The sequence below is a fragment of the Carassius carassius genome, chromosome 29 (assembly GCF_963082965.1).
Source record: "Carassius carassius chromosome 29, fCarCar2.1, whole genome shotgun sequence".
Taxonomy (NCBI): domain Eukaryota; kingdom Metazoa; phylum Chordata; class Actinopteri; order Cypriniformes; family Cyprinidae; genus Carassius; species Carassius carassius.
Window position 1 is genome coordinate 25,962,119 of NC_081783.1, and position 24,138 is coordinate 25,986,256.

The 24,138-nt window shown below is 42.4% G+C and overlaps 1 protein-coding gene across 1 annotated transcript in view; it reads right to left on the reverse strand.

Annotated features, from left to right (window-relative positions):
• limch1b (LIM and calponin homology domains 1b) overlaps positions 1-24,138 on the reverse strand; it is a 212,840-nt gene that overhangs the window by 75,330 nt on the left and 113,372 nt on the right. The window contains exon 4 of the mRNA XM_059516453.1: positions 980-1,232. Coding sequence (XP_059372436.1) covers positions 980-1,191 — 212 coding nt within the window. The 5' untranslated portion in view covers positions 1,192-1,232. The remainder of the gene's footprint in view (positions 1-979; positions 1,233-24,138) is intronic.

Here is a 24,138-nt window from a genome sequence, read left to right on the forward strand (position 1 = left end):
AGAAATATGAAGTAAACATCGGTAAATATATCCATATATCTCCGCGGATATGAACCTTGGCTCTATAAATCTATAAGGGCCGTCGGCGAGGCTTGCACTTAAAGGAGTTAATTATCTCAAAGTTAACCACCTCTGTCATATTGTTTTTTTTCCACCTCCTGTAGGACTGCTATGTAACTTATTCCTGACAGCACCAAGCTCAGTTCAGCCCAGTTCATGGTTAAACACAGGAAATATGCAAATTTCCTGTCTTCCTCTGGGTGGGTTTCCTGTTCCTGGTGTGCCTGTGAGTTGGAAAGTATACTCAGAATGGCATTGAGAGCATTTCCTCCACCTGTGTTCAGTGTGTTCATGAATTTGTGTGGATGTATGGTGTTATGCATGTTAAGCATACAATGGCCACTGTGAACATTCATCACATTCATCAGCTTTATGAAAGGTACAGTTGCTGGGTTAATATTCAGATATTCAATTATTAAATTCAGATTCCATTTGAAATCTTGATGTATCTATCTTGATATACAGTATGAATTTTAAGAAAGTGCATTCTTAGATTAATTAAGAAGTCTTGTTTCCAAATGTTGTGTAAAGATAACGCAGGCAATCAAAAATATGTCTGCTTTCTTTCTATTGGCAGCCCTCAGAACATTTTTTTAGGAAGGATATTAAATTTGGCACTCATATAGAGGACAGTCTGAATATTAACCATAGCAAATCTGGAGTCTCCATTTCTATCTCTGTTTAAAGGAAAACGCCACCGTTTTTCCATATTTCTGTAATCATGTCTTGAGCATAGCAGTTTTCCCCTTTAATCTTTATAGATGTCAGCTGGAAAAGTTTTAAAAAATCTTGGAACCCAGACCAAATATTAATTTCTGTAGCAAGTCACTGTATCCACTGACTCCGAATTTAGAGAACATTACCAGATGGTGAAAAACAATCACTATATCAACATACCAGCATCTCAGAAAATATTTACCTGAAAGGTCTTTCTCCTCCAACAGGTGAGTTTGCATTACTCCAGCTTTTGCAGCTGTCATCTCTGTCTGCACAAGGGCATCGCAGTGGTGCAGGTATGTATGAGCTTTGGTTACTTTTGTTGGGCAGATACTGGTTGAAAGGAATGGCAGTCTGGGGTTTACTCCAGGAAGTTCGCCGGACCAGCATGTCATCCTTGCGCACGTCTGGCATCTTCCTCTGGGGGGTGTCGCACTCTGAATCGCTGCCACGGCCTGCAATGAGAATCAGTGTGAATTAATTAGCGGTGTTACAATCATCTTAGCACATGTTAATAATAATTGTTTTTATAACTGTATTGACATAAAATGACATCATGGTAAAAGATCTAAGCTGGTAACTAAAAGGTTTTAGGTTCACCACCACTAGGTACACTGTCCATGGCAAAAAAAAACAAACAAAGAAAAAACCTATCAAAATACTATTTATGCACTGAAATTCTGGTAACCTAAAATATTTAAACTCAGCTGGAAAAAAAATTAATTTAAAATTCCAGCTGATATAGCATGGTTAAAGTAATTGACCGGAACAGTGACATTTAATTATAGAGTGTTTTTACTGTGGCAGAGTGTATTTTGTTCACACAATGTGGATAAGACACAATAGGAAAACATCAAATTTGTTTAGCACAGTGTAACCCACAAGTATTCCCTTTATTTATTTTTTGAGCAGTTACACACACACACACACACACACACACACACACACACACACACACACACACTTATTTATTTATTTATTTATTTATTTATTTAGGTGCCTCACTAAGAGTTACAGTAAATGAAGGATCTACATTATATCTAGTAACAATTATGTATCATAAAAACTTGTGTAACACACTGGTGATCCCACAGATGACAGAAATCTAGTATGTAATCAAGTTTTAGCTATATAATACAGGCAAGGTTAAAATTCTAATATATATTGTATAACTGTAGATTTCAGTGGTAAATAAATAAGATGGAAACGTTTTACAGGGAACATTTTTACAAAAGGAAAACAGGAGGAATATTAACCATTATCTCAAGCACTCTGGAGTAGGCTATAAAAAAACCTATTTTAAACCACATTAGCCCATGTTTCCATTTAACAGTAGTGATCTAGAAAATCATGAGGACCTGAGGTTTGAATAGACTATTAATTAGTTATTAAGGAACTGATTTTTCAGAGTAAAAACTTTTTTTCAGGAGCACCTGGAACAACCTACCACTGCAACTCTCCTCCTCACCTTCTATCTGTTGCCACATTCCCAAGCAAGGTTCTCTCCACATGTTAACCTGTCTTTATTATTGTATATGCTGTTTTATTTATTTATTTTTAAACAATGTACTCTAAAAATGTCTAGAGCATAAACTTTTAGTGCAATTTTCATGGGATATGATTCTAAAGTTTGTTAGAAGGTTATTATAGTTTTATTATAGGTTATTATCATTATTTGAAATAAAATAAATTTAACTGAAATAAAATATTAAAATGTAACTTTCAGCTTGTTGATAAGGCAACAATTAATTTCTAATTTTAATTTAGTCTAACTTGACATGCTAAAATAAATAAATTTAAATAAATGTAAATAAATTAATAAATATAATAAATAATAAAAAAGTAAAAAACTTTATTTTTAAATTAGCATTTTTCAATTAGCAAAAAAAATTAAAATAAACTTCAAATAGATGACAAAACACATTTGTTAAAAATTACTCAAAATTACTAAAATTACAATTAAAACAGAAAATATAAACATGAAAATGAATTCAGTTTTATATTAGTGATACTAAAAATAACACTGCTTGGGGTACTACAGCACAATCAAACTAGGGTTTAGAACAAACAAACAAACCAAGTTTGAGCCACACTTACCACGTGTAACACTTAATTAAAAACCACAACAACAACAAAAAACTTTTAGGCAGTTGGGGTATTCTGCTTATGCATATGCTATGTACATTTTGTTAAATAAAACCAGGAAAGTTTTTATGCACATCTTATTAAAACGTTAACCACTCATGATATATTCTCATGAAAACAAATTATGAGAAGAGTGACATTATAAAATAAATTTATATAAAGGCAAGTTATAATTACATCTCCATGTGTACTTAAAACTGTCACATAAATATTCACCAGAACCATTTATATACTGTATCTGTCTGCCACACATTTGTTTAATACTTAAAAAGTCAACAAATGCACAAATGCTCTTCGAGCATATGATTTGAGAGTGCTATACATGTTAAATTAGAAGAATTGCAGACACTCAATACGTAATATAATCTTTAGCACTTTGAAGTTTACAGTCAGCTTTATATTTACAGAATAAAGTCTGCATTACAGGAAACAGCACATATTTAAAGTCACCTTTACCTTTATATATATAGCGCTTTAAACAAAATACATTGCGTCAAAGCAACAAAGGAGTCATGATAATTTGCCTTGATCTTTTGTCATAAAAGAGGTCTTTGTTTTGGATCTGAGGAGCAAGGTGACATCACCTGGGAGCAGTCATCTGCATAAACACTGCCTCCAGATCAAGGCATTGACAAATAGTCATCTTCTTACAACAGGCCCCGCCCCCTGGTGTTTAGCCACTTAATGTGTTTACACTTGATCACACTGAATGCGAGTCTCACGTTACATCAAAAGTAGAGTTGAAAAAAAAGAAAGGAATTAGAAGACTGGAGTGTCTACATAGTACAGTCCATACTTAAACAAATTGGGCCCAACTATGTCAAGTCAGAGCTGAACTTAATTTGAATCACAAAAACTACATTAAAAAACGTATTTTATTTTCTAAACAAAAGTACTACAAATATGCAAATAAACCGGTTACTGGCCCACCAAATAAAAATACAAAATAAAAGAACAATTAATTCAATGAAGACTCCAGGTGGCTCAATTACATAGAATGCAGCTTTGATTAATAAACTATTTAAACATAAAAAAAATCTGATATTACTGAATTCTTAGATAGAAATCCCCTTACGACTATCTCTAAAGAAGACAGAATATATTTTTTGATTCGGCCTAGTCACCGAAAGAAGATTTTAGTGTAATCCAATCCATGCCCTCTAATAAATCTGTAGGCCCTGATGGGTTCCCCTCTGAGTTTTATGAAAAGTTTTGGACCGAACTCTCTCCTAACCTATAATTAGAAATCGTTAAACCCTTTTCTCAAATATTGCCAATTCGAGAGAGAAAGAGAGAGAGAGAGAGAGAGAGAGAGAGATCTGTGCGTTTCTCTTTTTAGAGTGAGTTTACTTAAAAACAGCGATTTTATCCTTTTGTTGCTGGAAAATATAATGTAGTGATTCAGTATTTAAACTTTATTTAATAAAAGTCGTGGGGCAGTGTTGACAAGTTTCTTTTCTCCTGGATGTGTGAGCTGCGCGATTTCCTATATGTGTGTGTGTGTGTGTGTGTGTGTCAGTAAGCAGCGCATTAATACAGAACGTAATAATTAAAGGCTCTAATACACACCAAAACACCAGTATATGTGTGTATTGTAGGAGCTAGATGACGTATGATGATGTGTGATGGCATAGTAGTGGTGACCCAATCCTAAGGGGAATATTTTCACCCCTACCCCTTGAGACTCTGTTTCAAGGGACAAGGGGAAGGGGTAGGCGTAGGGGAAGGGGAAGGGGAAGAAATATAATAGGAATTGGGTCTTAGAGTTTGCACTTGACTAACTGGGGCCCAGGTCAGGAAGCAGACAAACTGGCTAAACCGTCCATATGCTAACCACCTCATGTCACAGAAATCAGTTAATTCTCAGCACATAAAGACTCTTTCATCCAGATATCACACTATAGAGACTGTCTGTTCCCCGAACTACAAAATACAAAAAATGTCCACACCAATTTAAGAGTAATAATTTTATTGATGTTCAACAAATAAAAAAAAAACAGATGTAGTATGGATAAATAAATGATAAAGCTTGGCTTATTGAATATCAGGTCTCTTTCTACAAAAGGACTTTTTGTAAAAGATATGATCAATGATCACAACCTAAATTTGCTGGCTAAAACCTGATGATTACATTATTTAAATGAGTCTACCCCTTCAAGATTAGTTTTAAAAACATGAGGCAAGTCCAAATGGTAAAGGGGGAGGTGTTGCTACAATTTATAAAAATATTTTCAGTATATCTCAGAGGTCGGGCTTCAGGTATAACTCGTTTGAAGTAATGGTGCTTCATATAACATTATCCAGAGAAACAAGTGTTAATGATAAATCCTATGTGATGCTTGTACTGGCTACTTTATACAGGCCACCATACAGAATTTATTAAAGAATTTGCTGATTTTATATCCAAGTTAGTGTTGGCTGCAGATAAAGTTTTAATTCTTGGTGATTTTAATATCCATGTTGATAATGAAAAAGATGCATTAGGATTAGCATTCATAGACATTTTGAACTCTATTGGGGTTAGACAACACGTGCCAGGTCCTACTCATTGTCGAAATCATACTCTAGATTTAAATATGTCGCATGGAATTGATGTTGATGGTGTTGAAATTATGCAGCCAAGCAATGATATCACATATCATTATCTAGTCTCATGTAAACTTCATATAGCTAACTGTAAATTTTACTCCTTCTTACAAGTATGGTAGAACCATCACTTCTACTGTACCACAAAAGTCTGTTTTGTAACTAATCTTCCTTGATGGCTGCTCTGTCAATTCTTTGTCATCAGTTAGGAACCTAGGTGTGTTATTTGATAGCAATATTTCATTTAAAATCTAAATTTCTAGCATTTGCAAAACTGCATTTTTCAATCTAAAAAAATAGTAAAGTTTATTTGTATAGCGCTTTTTACAATACAAATCGTTACAAAGCAACTTTACAGAAAATTAAGTTTCTACAATATTTAGTAGTAGCTTATAAGTAGTGACTGTCAGTTTGTGCGCTTATGACAGGAATTTTCAGAAAAAAATAATAGAAGACGTAGTCAGCCAGATGATGAACATTATTAACAGCAATTATTATATGATGCAGTCACACTTGTAGCAATATTTGTTAGTTCTGTTGTTGATTCAAGGCGTTTTTAATCTAGATTTAAACAGAGAGAGTGTGTCTGAACCCCCGAACATTATCAGGAAGGCTATTCCAGAGTTTGGGAGCCAAATGTGAAAAAGCTATACCACCTTTAGTGAACTTTGCTATCCTAGGAACTACCAAAAGTCCAGCGTTTTGTGACCTTAGGGAGCGAGATGGATTGTAGGGTGGTATAAGGCTAGTTAGGTATGCAGGAACTAAACCATTTAGGGCCTTATAGGTAAGTAATGATCGTTTGTAACTGATACGGAACTTAAGTAGCCAGTGCAGAGACTGTAAAATTGGGGTAATATGATCATATCTTCTTGAACTTGAATTTTCTTGACTCTAGCTGCTGCATTTTGGACTACCTGTAGCTTGTTTATTGAAGATGCAGGACAACCACCTAGAAGTGGGTTACAATAGTCCAGTCTAGAGGTTATAAATGCATGAACTAGCTTTTCTGCATCAGAAACAGGTAACATGTTTCGTAGCTTGGCAATGTTTCTAAGATGGAAAAATGCTGTTTTTGTAACATGGGAAATAAGATTTTCAAAAGATACGTTGCTGTCTAATATAACACCCTGATTTTGGACTGTAGAGGAAGTAGCAGTGCATCCGTCTAGTTGCAAATTGTTATCTACAAGATTCTGTGTACTGTTTTTTGGTTCAATAATTAGTATCTCTGTATTAACCAAATTTAATAAGAGAAAGTTATTGGTCATCCAATCTTTTACATTTTTAACACACTCTGTTAGCTTAGATAATTTAGAAGTTTCATCTGGTCTCATTGATATGTATATAGCTGAGTATCATCAGCATAACAGTGGAAACTAATCCCGTATATTCTAATAATATAACCAAGGGGCAACATGTATATTGAAAATAGAAGGGGACGTAGGACGGATCCTTGTGGCACTCCATATTTTACTAGTGATAAATGAGATGACTCCCCGTTTAAATAAACAAAATGGTAGCGATCGGACAGGTGGGATCTAAACCATCTTAAATATTTCTAAATTATGACAATGTATGCTCTCAAAGTCAAATACAGAAACGTTAATTCATGCGTTCATGACCTCAATGTTGTATTATTGTAATGCTTTATTGGGTGGTTGTTCTACACTCATAATAAACAAACTCCAGCTGGTCCAAAATGCAGCAACTAGAGTTCTTACTAGAACCAGGAAGTATGCCCAGCTCTGTCAACACTGCACTGACTCCCTATTAAACATCATATAGATTTTAAAATCTTGCTTATTACTTGCTTATAAAGCACTGAGTAGTTAAGCACCTCAGTATTTGAACGAGCTCTTATTTCACTATATTCCTTCACGTCCACTGCGTTCTCAAAACTCGGGCAATTTGATAATGCCTAGAATATCAAAATCAACTTCAGGCAGCAGATCCTTTTCCTATTTAGCACCCAAACTCTGGAATAACCTACCTAACATTGTTCTGGAGGCAGACACACTCTGTGAGTTTAAATCTAAATTAAAGACCCATCTCTTTAACCTATTTTACACATAACACACTAACAAATTTTTAATATTCAAATCCGTTAAAAGATTTTTATGCTGCATTAATTAGGAAAACCGGAACTGGGATAACTTCCCATAACACCCAATGTACTTGCTACATCGTCAGAAGAATGGCATCTCTGATAATATTAGTCTGTTTCTCTCTTATTCCGAGGTCACCGTAGCCACAAGATCCAGTCTGTATCCAGATCAGATGGTCACTGCAGTCACCTGGATCCAGTACATATCCAGCCCAGATTGTGGATCAGTACCTAGAGAGGACCTCTAGAGCCCAAAATGTCAGCAGAGACCAGGACAACTAGATGATCCCCAGAGACAGATTAACTGTTAAGACCTGGGTGGATCTCCACCCGGAACCCCTTTGCTCCCCTCTGCGAGACGGAACAAAATGCTGTGATCGTCGGAGACTCCATCATCCGACATATTCATGCTACACTAGCCGAAGGTAAAGTGCAGACTCACTGTACAGAATTCCTAAAAGAATTTGCAGACTTTTTCGTTACAGTTGACAAAGTGCTAATCATTAGAGATTTTAATATTCATGTTGATAATATAATTGATGCATTAGGACTTGCATTTATTGAACTAATAAACTCTTTTGGAGTCAAGCAAAATGTCACCTGAAGTGGGAAAAAGGATCCTTTGTCTTTGGGGAAACACCCACTCGCGTGAGTTATAGCTTATCAGAATTCAGCAGTTATATTCAAGCAAGTTGATAATTCCAGATTAATACATTTTACATTAATTTCCTTTATATAAGTGAGTCCGTCAAAGCATGGCGGTTAAACAGATACCAAAAAATTCCATGTAAAGGTAGTGGAAACATAAAGGTTCATTCATATGCAGAATTACACAAATTTAAAGTTTGATTAACACACAATAAAATTGCAGATACTCCTATTTTGATTATGGAAAACATCTACGCACACAAAGGCAACATAGTCAATATATTTAGAATACGTTTTAAAAAGGTACTCTTGTCTTTCCTAACAAGAATTCCAGTGAGCTGGCTTTGCTGTTCTGTGAGTTGGGTCATACAGTTTTATGACCTGGTCAGGGGTAGGGTTACAGGATAATGACTCTATTTGAGAACATTCATTAGGAGAAACATTTCCAATTTACAAGTCAGCAAATTATAATCCTCGCATAACAGGATTAACCATTTTATGCAACACACAAACGGATCAAAATACATCTTAGTAGTAAAATGATGAAGGTAAAGAACGTTTGTGTATGGGTGTATGTGTGTGTGTTGTGGAATGTGTTTCGTTTCTCCTTTGAGGCTGCTCACGTTACTGGAATTTATCACTCCAGAGTGTTGTAAACAATTTAAATCCAGCCAGGCTGGCGCAAGGCATTCAGCTTGCAGAGTTTGGTTTATATGCCTGAATTCAAAAGCTAAAAAGATTTGGTTTTTAGCCATGGAAGGTGTATTGTTTTAGATTCAAAGAACCGTGATTAGTTAGTTCAGAACCAATGAATCAATGAACTGCTCATCGGTTACATCCCCCCTTTCCGTTGGATGAAGTCCCTGTGTGGACATCATCGGATGGCAATCATCACGATGGGCAGATGACAGGTGAATCATGATGGTCGTGTAGCAGGTGGATCATGATGGCAGGTGGTTCCTGGAGCTGAGGATTCAGCTTGATGAGGTTCGGTGTGGTCTTTGACTTGGCACCCCCTTTCCGGGGATTCCATCGGAGACCTCCAGCCACGGTTGTCGTGAGTTTGGCTGTAGAAGTTCGCATCTCGTTGAGTCTCCTGTATAGGACGAAGGTCACGCCAAGGGTCAGGGTGTGACCTATGACAGTGGAGATGCACCGTGGAGTGTCGGCAGCAGTCCAGGCTCGGACCGCAGATGACGGATTCAGAACGGGCTGTCGAAACAGTGCTTGGAGGGCTGTGTCGACAGGAGTAATGTCAATGTGTCGGGTGGCACCTTTCGGTACTTGAATCCACATGCTCTGGGCAAGCAGGTTGACACAGGTGGCGGTGTCATGCTGGTCATAGGTCAGTGTAGCTGTACGCACAGGAGTGTTGATGAGCCATCTGTCACCTACAATCTCTGCTTGCATTCCTGTGACTTGTGTAAGAGGCTTGGCTTCGGCCGGGCAGCGTGTGTCGCTGACCAGGGGTTGCAACCCGCAGATTCCTTCAGCGTTGTCTCTTAGGAAGGATTTGCTAAGGCAGAGATGGTCAAAGTATGTCTTTGGTCAAAGTACACATGTGCAGGTTTGGGGCCAGGTACAGCTGTGTGTCGCTGTCGTGGTAGGCCACCACATCTGGAATGTGTGTCTTGGTGTGGGTATTGCTTTTCCACAACCTGACATTGACAATGTCTTTAAGTCTGTAGACATGACTTGACTCGCTGATGGGTTGGTTCAGGAGCACATCCACTTCCCTCTGTTTGGGAGTGACGTGCAGTAGGATGGCGCTATCCAGACAGTAGGCCAGGTGTATTTGTAGCAGGTCAGCTGGCGTGGTGATGGTGTAAGCCAGCACAGTTAGCACAAGGCTTAAGGGTATCATGTACAATGGGGTTCTACCCGTGGTTAGGCTGTCATTGGAGGTGTTAACCTCCCACAGCATGTCTGCCGTTAACGCTGTAAACATCTGAGTCTGGGCAAAGTCATTCTGGAAGACAGTAAAAAGCGGTTTCATGGAGTTCACGGTCTGGTTCGCTGCATTGATACTGGACATACCAATGTTAAAAACAGAGTTCTGGCACCAGCGGCGGCTCTGAGCAAAGCTCCAGGGAACTGTTTGGAGCAGTGGTGATGTCCACCCAACTCCATTTGTGTAACAGTCACTTTCTCATGTTGGCTGAACATGTGTTTGACACCAGCCTCAGTGTGAGTGAGGGAGTCCTCTCTCCATCGGACACCTGTCTAGCTGTATTGGGTTACGGTGCTGGGGTAGTGTGCTCTGTCGTCGGTGATCAGGAGTCTCAGTGGTTCTCTCGGTGGCAGCTGTCCTCTGGTTGGCTGACAGCACAGCATGGCGAACCACAGCAGCATCCTGGTACAGATAACAGGGAGAGAGAGAGAGAAAGGGAAGGAAGAAACAAGCGAGGATTGTCTTCGGTTGGACAGGGCAGTCTCTTTGCTTCGTGGACGGCGACTGGGTTTAGCTCGCCCTGGCCCATGTTTTGCCACATCTTGCTGCTGGCATGACACTTGCTTCAGTGTCTCGTCAGTGGCTCTGGTGCTGCGTTGTGCAGCACATGATGCGTCATGGAAATATATTGGCATTTTCCCCCTTTTGCTCCGTGGCATTACAAGCCCTGGCATTGTGATGTCAGACAGTGCACAAGCCACAGTGTTGTTCTGTGCATGCAGCATGTGCCTTGTATCATGCAGTGTGCTTTGTATCATGCAGTGGCTTTGTATCATGCAGTCTTTCACAGATTGGAGAGCCTCTGCCCATCTTTACTTCTGAGAGACTCTGCTTCTCTAAGACAAAGCTTTTATAGCTAATCATGTTACAGACCTGATGTCAATTAACTTAATTAATCACTAGATGTTCTCCCAGCTGAATCTTTTCAAAACTGCTTGCTTTTTTAGCCATTTGTTGCCCCCGTGCCAACTTTTTTGAGACCTGTAGCAGGCATTAAATTTTAAATGAGCTAATTAAGTGGATAAAAGTGTAAATTTCTCAGTTTAAACATTTGCTACGTTATCTATGTTCTATTGTGAATAAAATATTGGCTCATGTGATTTTAAATTCCTTTAGTTTTCATTTTATTAAAATTTAAAAACGTCCCAACTTTTCCGGAATTCGGGTTGTAGACTATACAAGATGACACTTCAGTGAGGGGTGTGGCTTCAAGTGTGAGTCCGAGTTCCACAAATTCAGGTGAGGGTTGGAAGAAACCCAGCGTGTGGTTTAAGGTTTGACCACATCGCATGTTGAGCGGAACAGCGACCCCTTTGGTGTAATCTGGTACCACCGTTCCCTGTTTGTTGACTAAGGTGCAGAGGAGCGAACTTGAGCCTTGGTCTGCTGTTGAGGCTGTGTACCCATGGCTGGCTGCTGGGGTTCCTGTGAGCTCTGTGACCTGGCAATCTGACTCTGTGGGAGTTCCAGTGACCTCTGTGACCTGACAGTCTGGCTCTGGCGACCTGTGGGGCTGGAGGGGAAGAGGTTCTCGTACTTGAGTCCAGACTTTTAGCTGTTTGAAGTTCAGTAAAGGGTCAAAGTGATCTAGAAGGTCTCTGCCGATGTGAAATGTATGAGTGTTCAATGGTGAGACATAAATAGGATTTACTAGACTCATCAGACCGATTGTCAGGTGAATGGGATCAATCTTGTCAAACCGGATGTCATTCTGGCTGTATGACTGTATATTCAGTTCACAAATTTGAGGTGTAAGAGTTCGATCTTGTCTTTTAGCTTCAAATGGGAGTCTTTTGAAAAGGGGAGATAAGATCACCGTAAGGTCTGATCCTGTGTCGATCAGGTCTCCATGCTCACTCCTTTTCGGCCCACCCCCTTTTCGACAAGGTTGCCCAGAAATGTTGGCATCGGTGCAGGTGTGACGCTCGATGGGTGGTTAGGACCGGTCTCGTGTAGCTCGCTGCAGAGGTAGGTAGTCAAAACAGCATTTTCTGGTACCTTGGGTTTGTGGTACCTGGTGTAAGGAACTGTGCTGTCTCGTTCAGGGTGTGCAGCTGTCAGCTGTGGAGCTTGGGTGATGCTGTCACCTTGTGATGTGACAGTTAGCTATGTGGTCTGTGGATGATGAGCAGTGTTCAGGGTGCATACAGATGGCAGTTAGACAGGGTGTTGGTTTCAGTTCTTATGCTTAGACATAAGATGTCTGGTGCGTCTTTCTTGTCTTCCTTGCAAGTTTTCATGTAAAGAAGCTCTTTTAGCACCCTCAGGATCTCTGCTGTCTCAGACTGGGTTGTGTTTTTCTGATGTGGGCTCAGGATTGAGCTTACCAGCGTCATGTCGAGAGTGGTTCCATTGCCGGCTGGCGGGGCTTTGTGTCCTGGATGGTGGGGATCGGCTCTTTTTGGGTCGCCAGTCCCAGAATCTTTTAGGGCGCTCGCTCTGGTGCTTTGGACGAGCATCACCACGATTGTGTTGCCCTCTGCTGGCTTGGAACGGTATTGACTCTCTGTAAAAAGGTTTGTGACTGGTGTTGTGAAATGAAAACTACAACTGGCATGTAGGTTTCGGGGGAACAGAGTTTTTAAGTCGACATCCTATTCCATACCTGGTTCGTTGCATGCTCCGAAGTAGGCTTTTCGTAGCTGACTGTAGAAAGTCTATGGGTTTTCAAGTCGGCCCTGTTTGAGGTCCATAGCAATAAGGAGCCCATGGTCTGAGTCTGGATCAGAGGATTAAAGAATCAAAGCTTCTCGCAGTTGCTGGTAGTCCGCTTTGACAGTCTCTTCATGACGATCCAGTAAACTATGCACATCACGGCTGGATGTGATTTTTAACAGATACAATGTGTCCAAAGCTGTCACATTGGCGACAGTTTGCAAGTGAAAGTCAATGTCTTGTAAATAAGCGTGAACGTGTCAAGTTCTCGGGGAGCGGTTCAGGGTTTAGTGGCATGCGTTCTCTGGAAGGGCTCCTCCCCCTCCGTGGTTGACAGGTGTTCTTGTAAGCTGGCTGGTGATGTCTTGAGCCGTGGGCTTACACCCCCCTTTTCAGCTCTGGGTTCTTGGCTGAAAGGGTTGTAGTGGTGGGCCAGGAGAAACTCTGTGATGTGTGTTTCTTCGTTCCAGCCACTCTGTAATCTGTAAGAATGTTTTGGTTCTGCGTGAACAGCGTCAAGTTCATCTTGGAACTCGTCTCTCTGCAGAGTAAGCTCGTTGATTTTAGCTCGGGGCGCTTGCAAGTGTTTTTCGCAGGCCCAGGTTTTAGAGTCTCTTTCTTTCAGTTCAGTCTCCTTCAGTTCAGTCTCCAGTCACCTTGCTGGAGTTTTTTGTTGAGTTCTTTTCTGGCTTCTCTCTCCAGCTGTTCTCTTTGGTCTGTGTCGAGTAGGGCTGTGAATCAAATGCAATTTTCATGTGCATCTCATCAGTAAAGATGCTCCTGTGATTAGAAGTATATCTCCAGCACGTGCGTTCAGATAAGGGTTGCCAGGTTTTCACAACAAATCCTGCCCAGTTGCTTCTTAAAACTAGTCCAAAACTAGCCCAATCGTGTTTCCAGGAGGTTCCCAGATAAAAATTGCTTCCCGGGGTTAAAATATACATTTTTTTGGAAGGGTTGCCTTGGTAAAATTCGCATTTTAGGGGGTTAAATATCACGTTATTTGTATTGGGGTTGCTTCAAACCGCGGACATGAAAAACAAATCGCAGACTTGGCAACACTGGTTCAGGTGGAGCGGCAGTTACTACACAGAGCCGTAGTCTACCGACAACTAACACAAAATTGTTTTCAAAATCGACAAAGAATCGCCTACGATTTATGTTACATGTCCGTAGCAACCTTTTTAGTAGTGACCGCTCTCATTGGAAATGCTTCTGGGTATCTGGTTGCATAATCACATATAACCAAAATGAATCTGTTCCCTGACGTGCTCCTCTCCAGGGGTCCAACTATGTCTATTCCTATCCGTTGAAAGGGAATATCCATAACCGGTAAGGGAATTAAAGGGGCATGGGCATGGGCAAGGCCTTTGCCTCCCGATAACTGACACTGGGGACAGGACTTACAAAAGCTCTTCACTTCTCCAAATAGCCCTGGCCAATAAAAACGCTTGCCTATTCTCTGCAGTGTTTTCATATAAGCTAAGTGTCCAGCCCATGGTATAGTGTGACCTAGCTCCAGCACCTCTTTTCTGAATTTGTGGGGCACCACTAGCTGAAGTCCTTCCTCACCCTGCCTATAAAGGAGGTTGTTCTGCAAAATGTACCCTTCCTTCCCAAGTAAAGGAACAAAACAAAAACCCTCCTCTGCTTTCTTAAACAAGGGGCTTAGGGTAGGGTCCGCCCTCTGCTCTTTAGCCAGATCAACCTTAAAAGTTACGTTCTCCTCCGTCAAACTAGGGACATCTACCTCCGCCTCCGGCTGCATATGAGAAAGTTCTAAAATCTCTCCATCCTTTTGTCTGCGTCTCTCATACCTCTCTTCCCTGGTGTATGTGGGCTGTACCTGAATATCCTCTCCATGATAAGGCAATTCGGACAGGTCTTCTTGGTGTTGCTCCCTAGCCATAGCTCTAGTGACTACCCCACACCAAGCAGTCTTGCTCACTAGTTCCGGCAGTACAGGGAGATCCTGCCCCAACAACACTGGATAGGGGAGTTTTGGGACTAATCCTACTCTAAGCAGATATGTCTGACCACACACCCTAACATAAACATCCGCTGTGCTGTGCTCACTCGGATCACCATGAACACAAACAACAGTAAGCTTGTCATTAAAGTTCTTGAACTCTTTGGGGACTAGATCAGCTTGCACCAATGTCTGTGAACAGCCTGTGTCTATGAGAGCTGTGACCAGCTTGCCATTAAGCTCGATGGTAATAACAGGGTCCCTATTCTGCTGGTTCTTAAAGGGTGGTGTGGGATTGGGAACATAACACAGGTTGGTGTACTTAGACTTCCTGAGGGGGCAAGAGGGGCTCTTATGACCTTCCCTACCACAATTAAAACATGTTATGCCTTGTAGCTTGCCACTATCTGGGGGAAGGGACAGGGCATTTCCATTGTGACTAGGGGTAGCTTCAAAACCAACTCCTCTACCAACACCCACAGACTTACCCCGGGTTTGTCTGTCCAGCATCCCAGCATACCGGTAGCTCCTGGGGCCTCTGTGTGCTGCCACAAAGTTCTCTACCAGTTTGGCAGCCTCAGCTGCAGTTGCTGGGTTGTGCTCCTTGACCCAGGTCTTCACCTCTGGATAGAGTACTCTGAGATACTGTTCCAGCACGATAAGTTCCATGAGATCCTCTTTGCTGCTCCGGTCGTACTTGACCCAGTTGCAAAAGAGATCCTTCAGCCGGACGTAAAGCTCTTGGGGCGTCTCCTCTGGCATGGTCTCCAAGGCTCTAAACTGCATGCGGTAAGTTTCCGAGTTGATCTCATATTTTTTTAACACTGCCTCCTTTAAAAGGGCATAGTCCAAAGTGCTCTCTGAATCCATAGCTACAAACGCACTCCGGGCCTTGCCAATCAGGAGCGGAATGAGATGAATGGCCCAGTCCTCTTCTGGCCAGTCAAAGACTGTTGCGAGCCGCTCAAAGGTGGTTAGGTAGTGCTCGATGTTATCAGAGTCTTCCAGCTTAGCCATCTTTGGTTCATAGCCTCTAGGCCGAAGGCTGGGGGCTGATGGTGGCTCAGGTGCAGGGTCCTGTAGGTCTGTTGTAAGCGGTACGGTCCTCCGTTCCCTAGTCACCTCCACATCCAGCTGTAGCTGAGTCACCTGATGGGTGAGGACTTGGAACTGATGGGCTTGCCTGGACGACTCCTTCTCCAGCCGCTCATCTCTGGCCCGTTGCACCTCCATAAAGGATTCGAACATCTTTGCCATCCGGTTGATAGCAGGATCAGCAGTGGCGGGATCTGGAGTGGGCTCCATATGCTCAGTGTCGCCTCCCATCGCTCCATCTTCCTCCGCCTTCTTATTCCTTCTGGTGGACATCCTGGCTTGTTTTAACTCTTCACTTCCACCTGACTCCCAATCCCACTTCTGACACCAAATGTGGCAAGCTGACCGAGGGCGGAGTCAGGGAAGATGTAAGTTTCTTAAGAAGCTTCTTGTTTATTTTTTTTCTTTCTTTATATTTTCAAACACGTGAAAATATTTACAGTGTCAGGACAGTAAAAAAATAATGCAAAACAAAAACTGTTCATAAAGAAAATAAATAAGCAGTAAGTTGCCAGGCTACGTCTCGTGGGACCCTGCACACTATACCAACCAGCATTACTATGCAACAGTTCTTTCTCTCAGCACAGCCCTGCTTCAACTGAGGCCATGGGGCCTAATACAGCCTTAAAATAGCTGTAGCCCCACCCACTAGATCGCCCTACTGCTAAGAAAACAATTATCCATGAAACCACATGAAAATAATTAAATAATAAATCAAACAAGCAAACAACAAATAAACAAACACATATCCAACGTTTCTCCCCCACCAAAATCACATTTGTAAAGAAAAACCCCATACAAGTAAAAACACAAAAACACCCCTGCAATAATGGTTTATCCCGCCCATCACCCGCGAAACCCCTCTATTTCAACCCAGTGGTACATCCCCTCGGCTTCCTCACGCGAAACCAGGAAGTTGAACCGGAGATCAGGACGGTGGTGGGTTAAATGTGTACATTGGGTGCTTCTCAATTCATATTTGTGCATCCTCGTTTCCTTTCCTCGCTTCCTTTCCTCGTGTCTTAGCTCCACCCTTTCAGGATGCGAGGGAAGGACGCAAGGAAAAGACGTGAGGATGGAGGACTTGAATCAAGTGAAATGATTTATCCTCGCTCCCTTCAGCGTTACTTCAAAGTGTCATCAGCTGTAATTAAAGGGATCTGCCCTTATGTTGTTAAAGTGTGTTAATTAAGACATTCATAATAAATATTAATAAAGCAAGATGCCCTGTTTGAAATATATGACATGCATGGTTTATTTGAAGTGAAAAGGTAAAATATAAGTCGTGGCCTAATGGTTAGAGAGTCGGACTCCCAATCGAAAGGTTGTGAGTTCGAGTCCCGGGCCGGCAGGAATTGTGGGTGGGGGGAGTGCATGTACAGTTCTCTCTCCACCCTCAATACCACGACTTAGGTGCCCTTGAGCAAGGCATCGAACCCCCAACTGCTCCCCGGGCGCCGCAGCATAAATGGCTGCCCACTGCTCCGGGTGTGTGCTCACAGTGTGTGTGTGTGTGTTCACTGCTCTGTGTGTGTGCACTTCGGATGGGTTAAATGCAGAGCACGAATTCTGAGTATGGGTCACCATACTTGGCTGAATGTCACTTCACTTCACTTCACTTCACTTCACTTCACTTCACTTCACTATAAATAAAAATTGTTACAACAGATGTGAAGGGGGAGGAGAATTTATACGTGCGTCACGTTAAGTTGATAAAATACTTCTGCATAGGATACACCTGTGTATCCTCGCTCATCTCTCCTCATGAAGCCTCCTCCCTCCTCGATCCTCGTCTCCTCGTGGTGCAATTAGAGAATTGAGATGTCCTTCAAGATGGCTGTGTTCGATCGGTTTCCGGGTCATAGGATGGAGGACGGAGGAGCGAGGAGACGAGTAGGGATATTAAGAAGCACCCATTGTTATAATAACAAAGCTTTTACTAAATAAAAAGAAAGGTTTGACAGCCAGTGTGGATATTTTCATTACTTGATACCAAAAGATGTTAATACAGATGGGCGACAAAATGTCCATGTATAGTTTGTGTAATATATGCATGGAATCAAGCACAACCATTTGCCATTTAAGAATGGCGGTAAGCCTTTCCCTGCACCTTAAACAACATTGCATGCTAGCTGGTATTTATGGCAAATTGTAGTAAACGATATTGTAAATAGTGCACCCATAATAGATCAGCAAAACGCCAATGACAGTGAAGGTTAGCGGCGGCGTTCGGCTGGCTGCTGGCTTTGTGAGCACGTCACAGCTCAACTCGTGACACAAACACTTAAAATATATCCGGGGGAATATCTAATATTCTGTGGCTTATAATAAGTGGATGGGTTTTATCAAATTTAGTTCACCTGGGTGAATTGATTTAGCTCAGGTGGAAACCTGAGATGACTGTCCAATCACCAAGGGAGTTCTACAATCAAATACACAAAGGATGAACAAAGGAAGCTTAAAATGAATTAAGGTTTGTTTTGTTTAACATTAACTGAGTAAATATATATGTAGAAATGAGAGGTAACAGCTTTACCTAATAATGATAAAATCAAAAGAGAAGAATTAGCTGTTTTTCACCACAAGGGTTCGTACTCCCTCTCTGTGCTTAACCTGGTGAGCAGAAAACTTAATTCAAATTAAAAATTCAAAACTAGTTTAAATTGAAATTTAAAATAAGCATGTAAGAAGAATTAAAAGGAAAATAAGAACAATATCCTATAATAATCAATGATAACAGTAAGGTATCATTAATAATTATGAAATTAATCCAAAAAGGGTAAAAGTGGAAATATGCAATTCAAAACAGAATTGAAAAGAGAGCTGAGAGCTATGAACCAACTTAACAGGAGACTGCCACTAGATGGCTTACTTTCTTCTAAGTGGGTCAATTGGTGATTGAACTGAAACATTTAGATTTACACTATTCAACAATAACATTTTAAATTCAAAATCATGTTTGAACCAAATTCAAAGTAAATGTGAACAGTCAAAGGCAGGGAAAATTGTCTAACCTGAAATAATATTTGCACGAGCAAAGCTGTAAATGCAAATAATTATTTAGAATTTAGACAGCTAATTCAATAAATCACAAGGGAATATAAATTAGCAGTAAGCGAGCATTATCTGAAATGGCCACGAGATGGCGTAATTGCACTCATGCAGGCTGAAGTTAGAAGGCGAGGCATAATTTGAGACTTCTAAACACTTAAAGGTGTTTCTAAACACTCTAGTGTTTAGTCAAAGGAATTACAGCCGACTTCAATGTGTTTTAGAATCTGAGCATTTTTTCAGAGCTGATTCTGGTTCTATACTGCACAAGAGCGGGAGGCAGGATTCCTTTCGCTGCCAAACACACAAATGTGAACAACAGGAATTTGTCCGTCTGTTGTACTCCATACACATTTATCAAAATAGCACTTATGATTTAAATGTTTTAGGTTTAAAATTGGGTAGCTAAGCCAATTTTTTTTTTATACCAGGAGTTTTATTGTTTATTTTTGAATATAACTGTGGTTCACCACGATTCAATAACGATATGTAATAACGAGGTCTTTTAACTGAATCAGAGGAACATCGCTCAGGTTCAGATTCACATATTGCACTAAAAAAAGAGATTTCTTCATCTTTCAATAGGCAGGTTATTAATATTTAAATGTTCTCACTGCAGAGAGATGTCTTCTCTTAACAGGACATTTGTAATATTAAACTGCAGTTTACTTTCAGCAAAATAACAGTGACTATACTGTTAGGTATTTCTAGAAACTGTTAACGTGCTGACTGATCATCTTTTTGCCTCAGTCAGTTAGGAGTGAGTTCGCGTCTTGCGACTTATCTCACAAGGACATAATTTCATATAGCGCACATGCAGAAATTATTAATAACTATATAAACAGATTGAATCTGGATTGCTCACAAAACGAAGTTTGAAATGCCCGCGTTATCTCCACCATAAAAATGTAGCCGCACTGGGTTGTACATTAAAATTAACTCAAATGATATATAGGGAATTTTAATAATCAGGAAAATGATTAATATATATACATCTCATATGACAGTTACATTAAAATTATTGAAGATGAAAAATAGGTCAATTGTATATATCAATAACTCATTACAAGGCACTGTAATTTACTCATTAAAATGTCAATATTCCATTCTTCATATCAATTATAGTGTTATCTGTTATTGTGAATTACCGCAAATCAAACATAAGATTAACTTATCAACTTTCAATAAAGTTATCACTTCTTATAATTCAAGAAAAAAAAATAGTTTCTGGCCGTGAAACCATTCTCCTATCCTTATGAAATTTCAGTTACTGAAAAGTAACGAGCTTTGTAGCTTAAGATCAAACATTTCATTGACTCGGGATGTGAGCATTTTAGACAGAAGCAATCATAAATATATACTGGATTTTAATAATTGAACTAATAATACATCAGACTACAAATCACACAAATATAAATTTATAAATTATAAACATATATAATAAATATGCGTAAGACAATACAGACAGTAAACAAATACAAGACATAACGGAATCCAATTGAGGGAGAGAGAGAGAGAGAGAGAGAGAGATAGAGAGAATGAGTGAGAGAGAATGAGAGAGAAAGGTGAGAGAATAGGCGCGATCACAGAATAATCGCTCAGTATGGCAAAATCACAGACAGTAACCTTTTGAAAGACAAGGAATCAGATCACATTGAAAAGGTAATAGACACACTTTAAGCAGCATTTAAATCTCTCTAGAAAATAATACTTGCATGTGGTCTCTTTGTGATTCGCAAGACGAGCGTGCGTGCATGTGTGGTTCTTAGTAGCTGGGCGTGTTCTCTTATGTCTTCCAGGGCTGCTGCAGACTCGCACGATGTTTGAAAGGTCCAACGAACGTAATGATTAAGAGTTCGTCTTCCTCGTGTAGAGAGGCGAATATGAGAATAAACTTAGTAAGGAAAAGAAAAGAAAAACGGAAATAAAAAAACGGAGATGAATGCTCCCTTAAGGATTCATGAGAACAGGCTGTTCTCTCAGCCACAGTGCTGAGATCAACTTCCCGACGGAAGTGCAGAGAAGAGGAGAGAGGGGTAGACAAGGGGGCAGGAACAAGCTGGTTTCAGTTCTTATGGCTTGACTGGTTCACGCCTCTGCCAGGCTGCACCAGGCATTCAGCTTGCAGAGTTTGGTTTATATGCCTGAATTCAAAAGCAAAAAAGCTTTGGTTCTCTTACGAGAGTTCTCTCGTACTGCGTCTTAGCTAAGACGCTGTGGGAAAAGTCTCTTTTCACGATACACTGAAGCAAAAAAATTATCCTTAATTTTGAATTACTGTAAAGCGCATTTGCAGCAGCACACAGCCATAGGCGAGACGGCTCGCTCGCTCATTGGCTGCTCTGCGGCAACTGCATAAGCCTATCGAGCGCAGGCTGATGCAACATCAGACCAATGAGGGCGCTCGTGCCCTCCATGCCACTTCCCGCCGAAACGGGTGTGGCCTAGCCCTATAAAGGGAGCTCGAAAAGGCTGACTCACTTGATTTTTTCATCTCTTCAGCGAAGCTCACGCATCGTTGGATCACGAGAGGAAGCAAGCATCGTCCGATAGCATCTCAGCGGGACGAGCCATTCCTGAAGCCGCTGGCCAACGCCGCCTTCCACTGCCATTCCTGCTGCGCTTTCCGGCGCCTATATCCTTTTCATTCGTTATCCTCGTGTGTGTGTTCGCCCTGCGACACACACTCGTAAAAGAGCTGCGTCTTTTTAAACATGCCTTCTTGCGGCTCGTGCAGAGCCCCACTCAGCGAGGGAGACCGTCACGTCATCTGTGTCTCCTGCCTGGGTGAAGATCATGCAGCGCTTGCGCTCGCTGACGGCGGCTGCCCTCACTGCGAGCTGTTGCCAATGGTGACTCTGAGGACTCGCTTGGCCTTTTTCTCTGAGCCTGCATTCCCCGCTGCGCTGCAGCGCCGTAAAAAGCGCCGCTCCCAGCGGATTCCGGAACCTTCTCCAGCTCGACCGAGCTCGCCGGTTCGCCCTGCTTCACCGGCCTCCCCTGCATCGCTTCCCAATGGTCAGCGCCCGCTGTATGCCGTCGCGTCTTCCGAGGAAGTTGATCTCAGGGCCGCGTCGGGGGAAGAGGACACGTGCTCTCTGCTAGCTTCGGGCAGCGAAGGCTGGGCGAGCTCCGGGGATCTCGCGCTTTCTGCTCAGAAGCCCAGCAGACGAGCTGACATCGAGAAGGAGCTGATGCAAGTGCTCACGCTGGCCGCGGCGAGCCTCGAGTGGTCTGCACCAGCGCCTCCCTCTCGTTCCCGGCTGGATGGTAGTTTTCTTCCGGGTGGGCGTACTTCTCCGAACTCAAAGCCCGCCCCATTTCTTCCTGAGCTTCACGAAGAGGTGGCAAAGGCTTGGAACGCTCCATATTCAGCACGAACTTGTTCGTCTGTCTCACCAGCATTCTCCACACTGGATAATGTTAAAAACAGCGGACGAAAGCGGTGTTGCCATCTAAAGCATGCCGCATGACGTCATCTCTGCTTGCGCGGATCTTTTCTGCTGCTGGGCAGGCTGCGTCTGCACTACACACCATGGCCACGCTGCAGATATTCCAGGGTGATCTCCTCCGTAAGTTGGATGAGATGGGACCTGAGGCTATCTGTCTCGTGGATTTGAGGAGCGCTTCGGATCTCTCTCTCTTCGCGCTACTAAGTCCGCTGCACAGGCCATGGGACGAGTTATGGCTTCCGCTACTGTGGCTGAGAGGCATCTCTGGCTGACGCTTTCAGACATGGCAGAGTCTGAACGCACTGTGTTCCTCGACGCCCCGCTGACTCCCGCTGGCCTCTTCGGATCTTCTGTCAACGAGTTCGTTGAGAGATTCGTTGAGGACCAGAAAGCGTCTCAAGCATTTAAGCACTTCCTCCCGAAGCGCTCCGGTTCTGCAGCGAGTCGTGCTAGACCGGCCCCGCAAAGCTCTCAGCCACACCCCCCGCCTCCTGCTGCTTCATCGCAACAGCGTCAGCAACTCAGCTCGAGACCCCGCTCTTGCTCTACCGGCCGTCGCCCCGTGCCGCGGGGACCAGGGCAGAGGATTACGGTGAGGCTGGAAACCCCGAAGTCATCCTAGCACTTCTAGGAAAGCGCCGGTGTACGAGTCCCGCTGCGGCCGAACTCTCACCCAAGCGCGCCGCTGTTTCAGTTACAGGAATTGTGACTGTCTCAGCGTCTTCTGCAACGCGCAAGCCTGTACAGTTGCCCGCTTGCCTGCACACAAAAGCCGTTATCACGGCTACCCTGATATTTCCCGAAAAGAGTGTAATTTCTGGTGTCCCGGCCACGGCCGATGGTGCTATGAATGTAGTGACGATGCCCACTGCTCAGTGCCCATCTCCACATATAAGCACAGCCCTTCACACAGGGCTCGCGCCCATAAAAGTGACTAAGGTCAATCGCGCGCACTACATAGTAAACGTGCCCACTCCTCAGTGCCCAAAAACACTATGTCACACTCATCATGTGGTTTCTGTAAAAAAGAAACCCGTGCACGTTCATTCTGCCCAGGCAGACAGCGAGTCAAAAGCAGTAAATGTGCACGCTTATAGCCCACAATTACTCACAGGCAGCACGAGTCCCACGGGACCCGCTCAGCCCTCCCTCACTCGGTTAAGCACCGTGGCGGGGTCGAGGACGAGCGATCTGCCCGCTGTGATCAGCGCGCTCCCCGCCTCAAATGTCACAGGCATAACGCCCATGTTACAGCACATCGAAGCACTGCCGTTGCCCAGCCAACAGAGCGCGCTTCGCATCCAACCCTTAGCCATTCATGCAAACGCATGGTCAGCGCTTCCAGGGGTTTTGGATTGGGTGCTAGACATTATAAAGAGAGGCTACTCGCTACAGTTTTTTCGACGCCCTCCGCGTTTTTTAGCGCGCGTCGAAACTACGGTCAAAACATAAGTAGCACACCTTCTTCGAGCCGAAATATCAAAACTGTTAAGCAAAGGGGCTGTGGAGCTTGTATCTCAAGCTCAAAGCGAAGGCTGTACAGCAGATACTTTCTAGTGCCCAAGAAAGACGGGGGTTTCAGACCCATACTGGATCTAAGACAGCTGAACAAAGCATTGGCGAAACGCAGTTTCAAAATGATTACAACCAGGAAACTCCTCGCGCATATTTGCAGAGGAGACTGGTTCATGTCAATAGATCT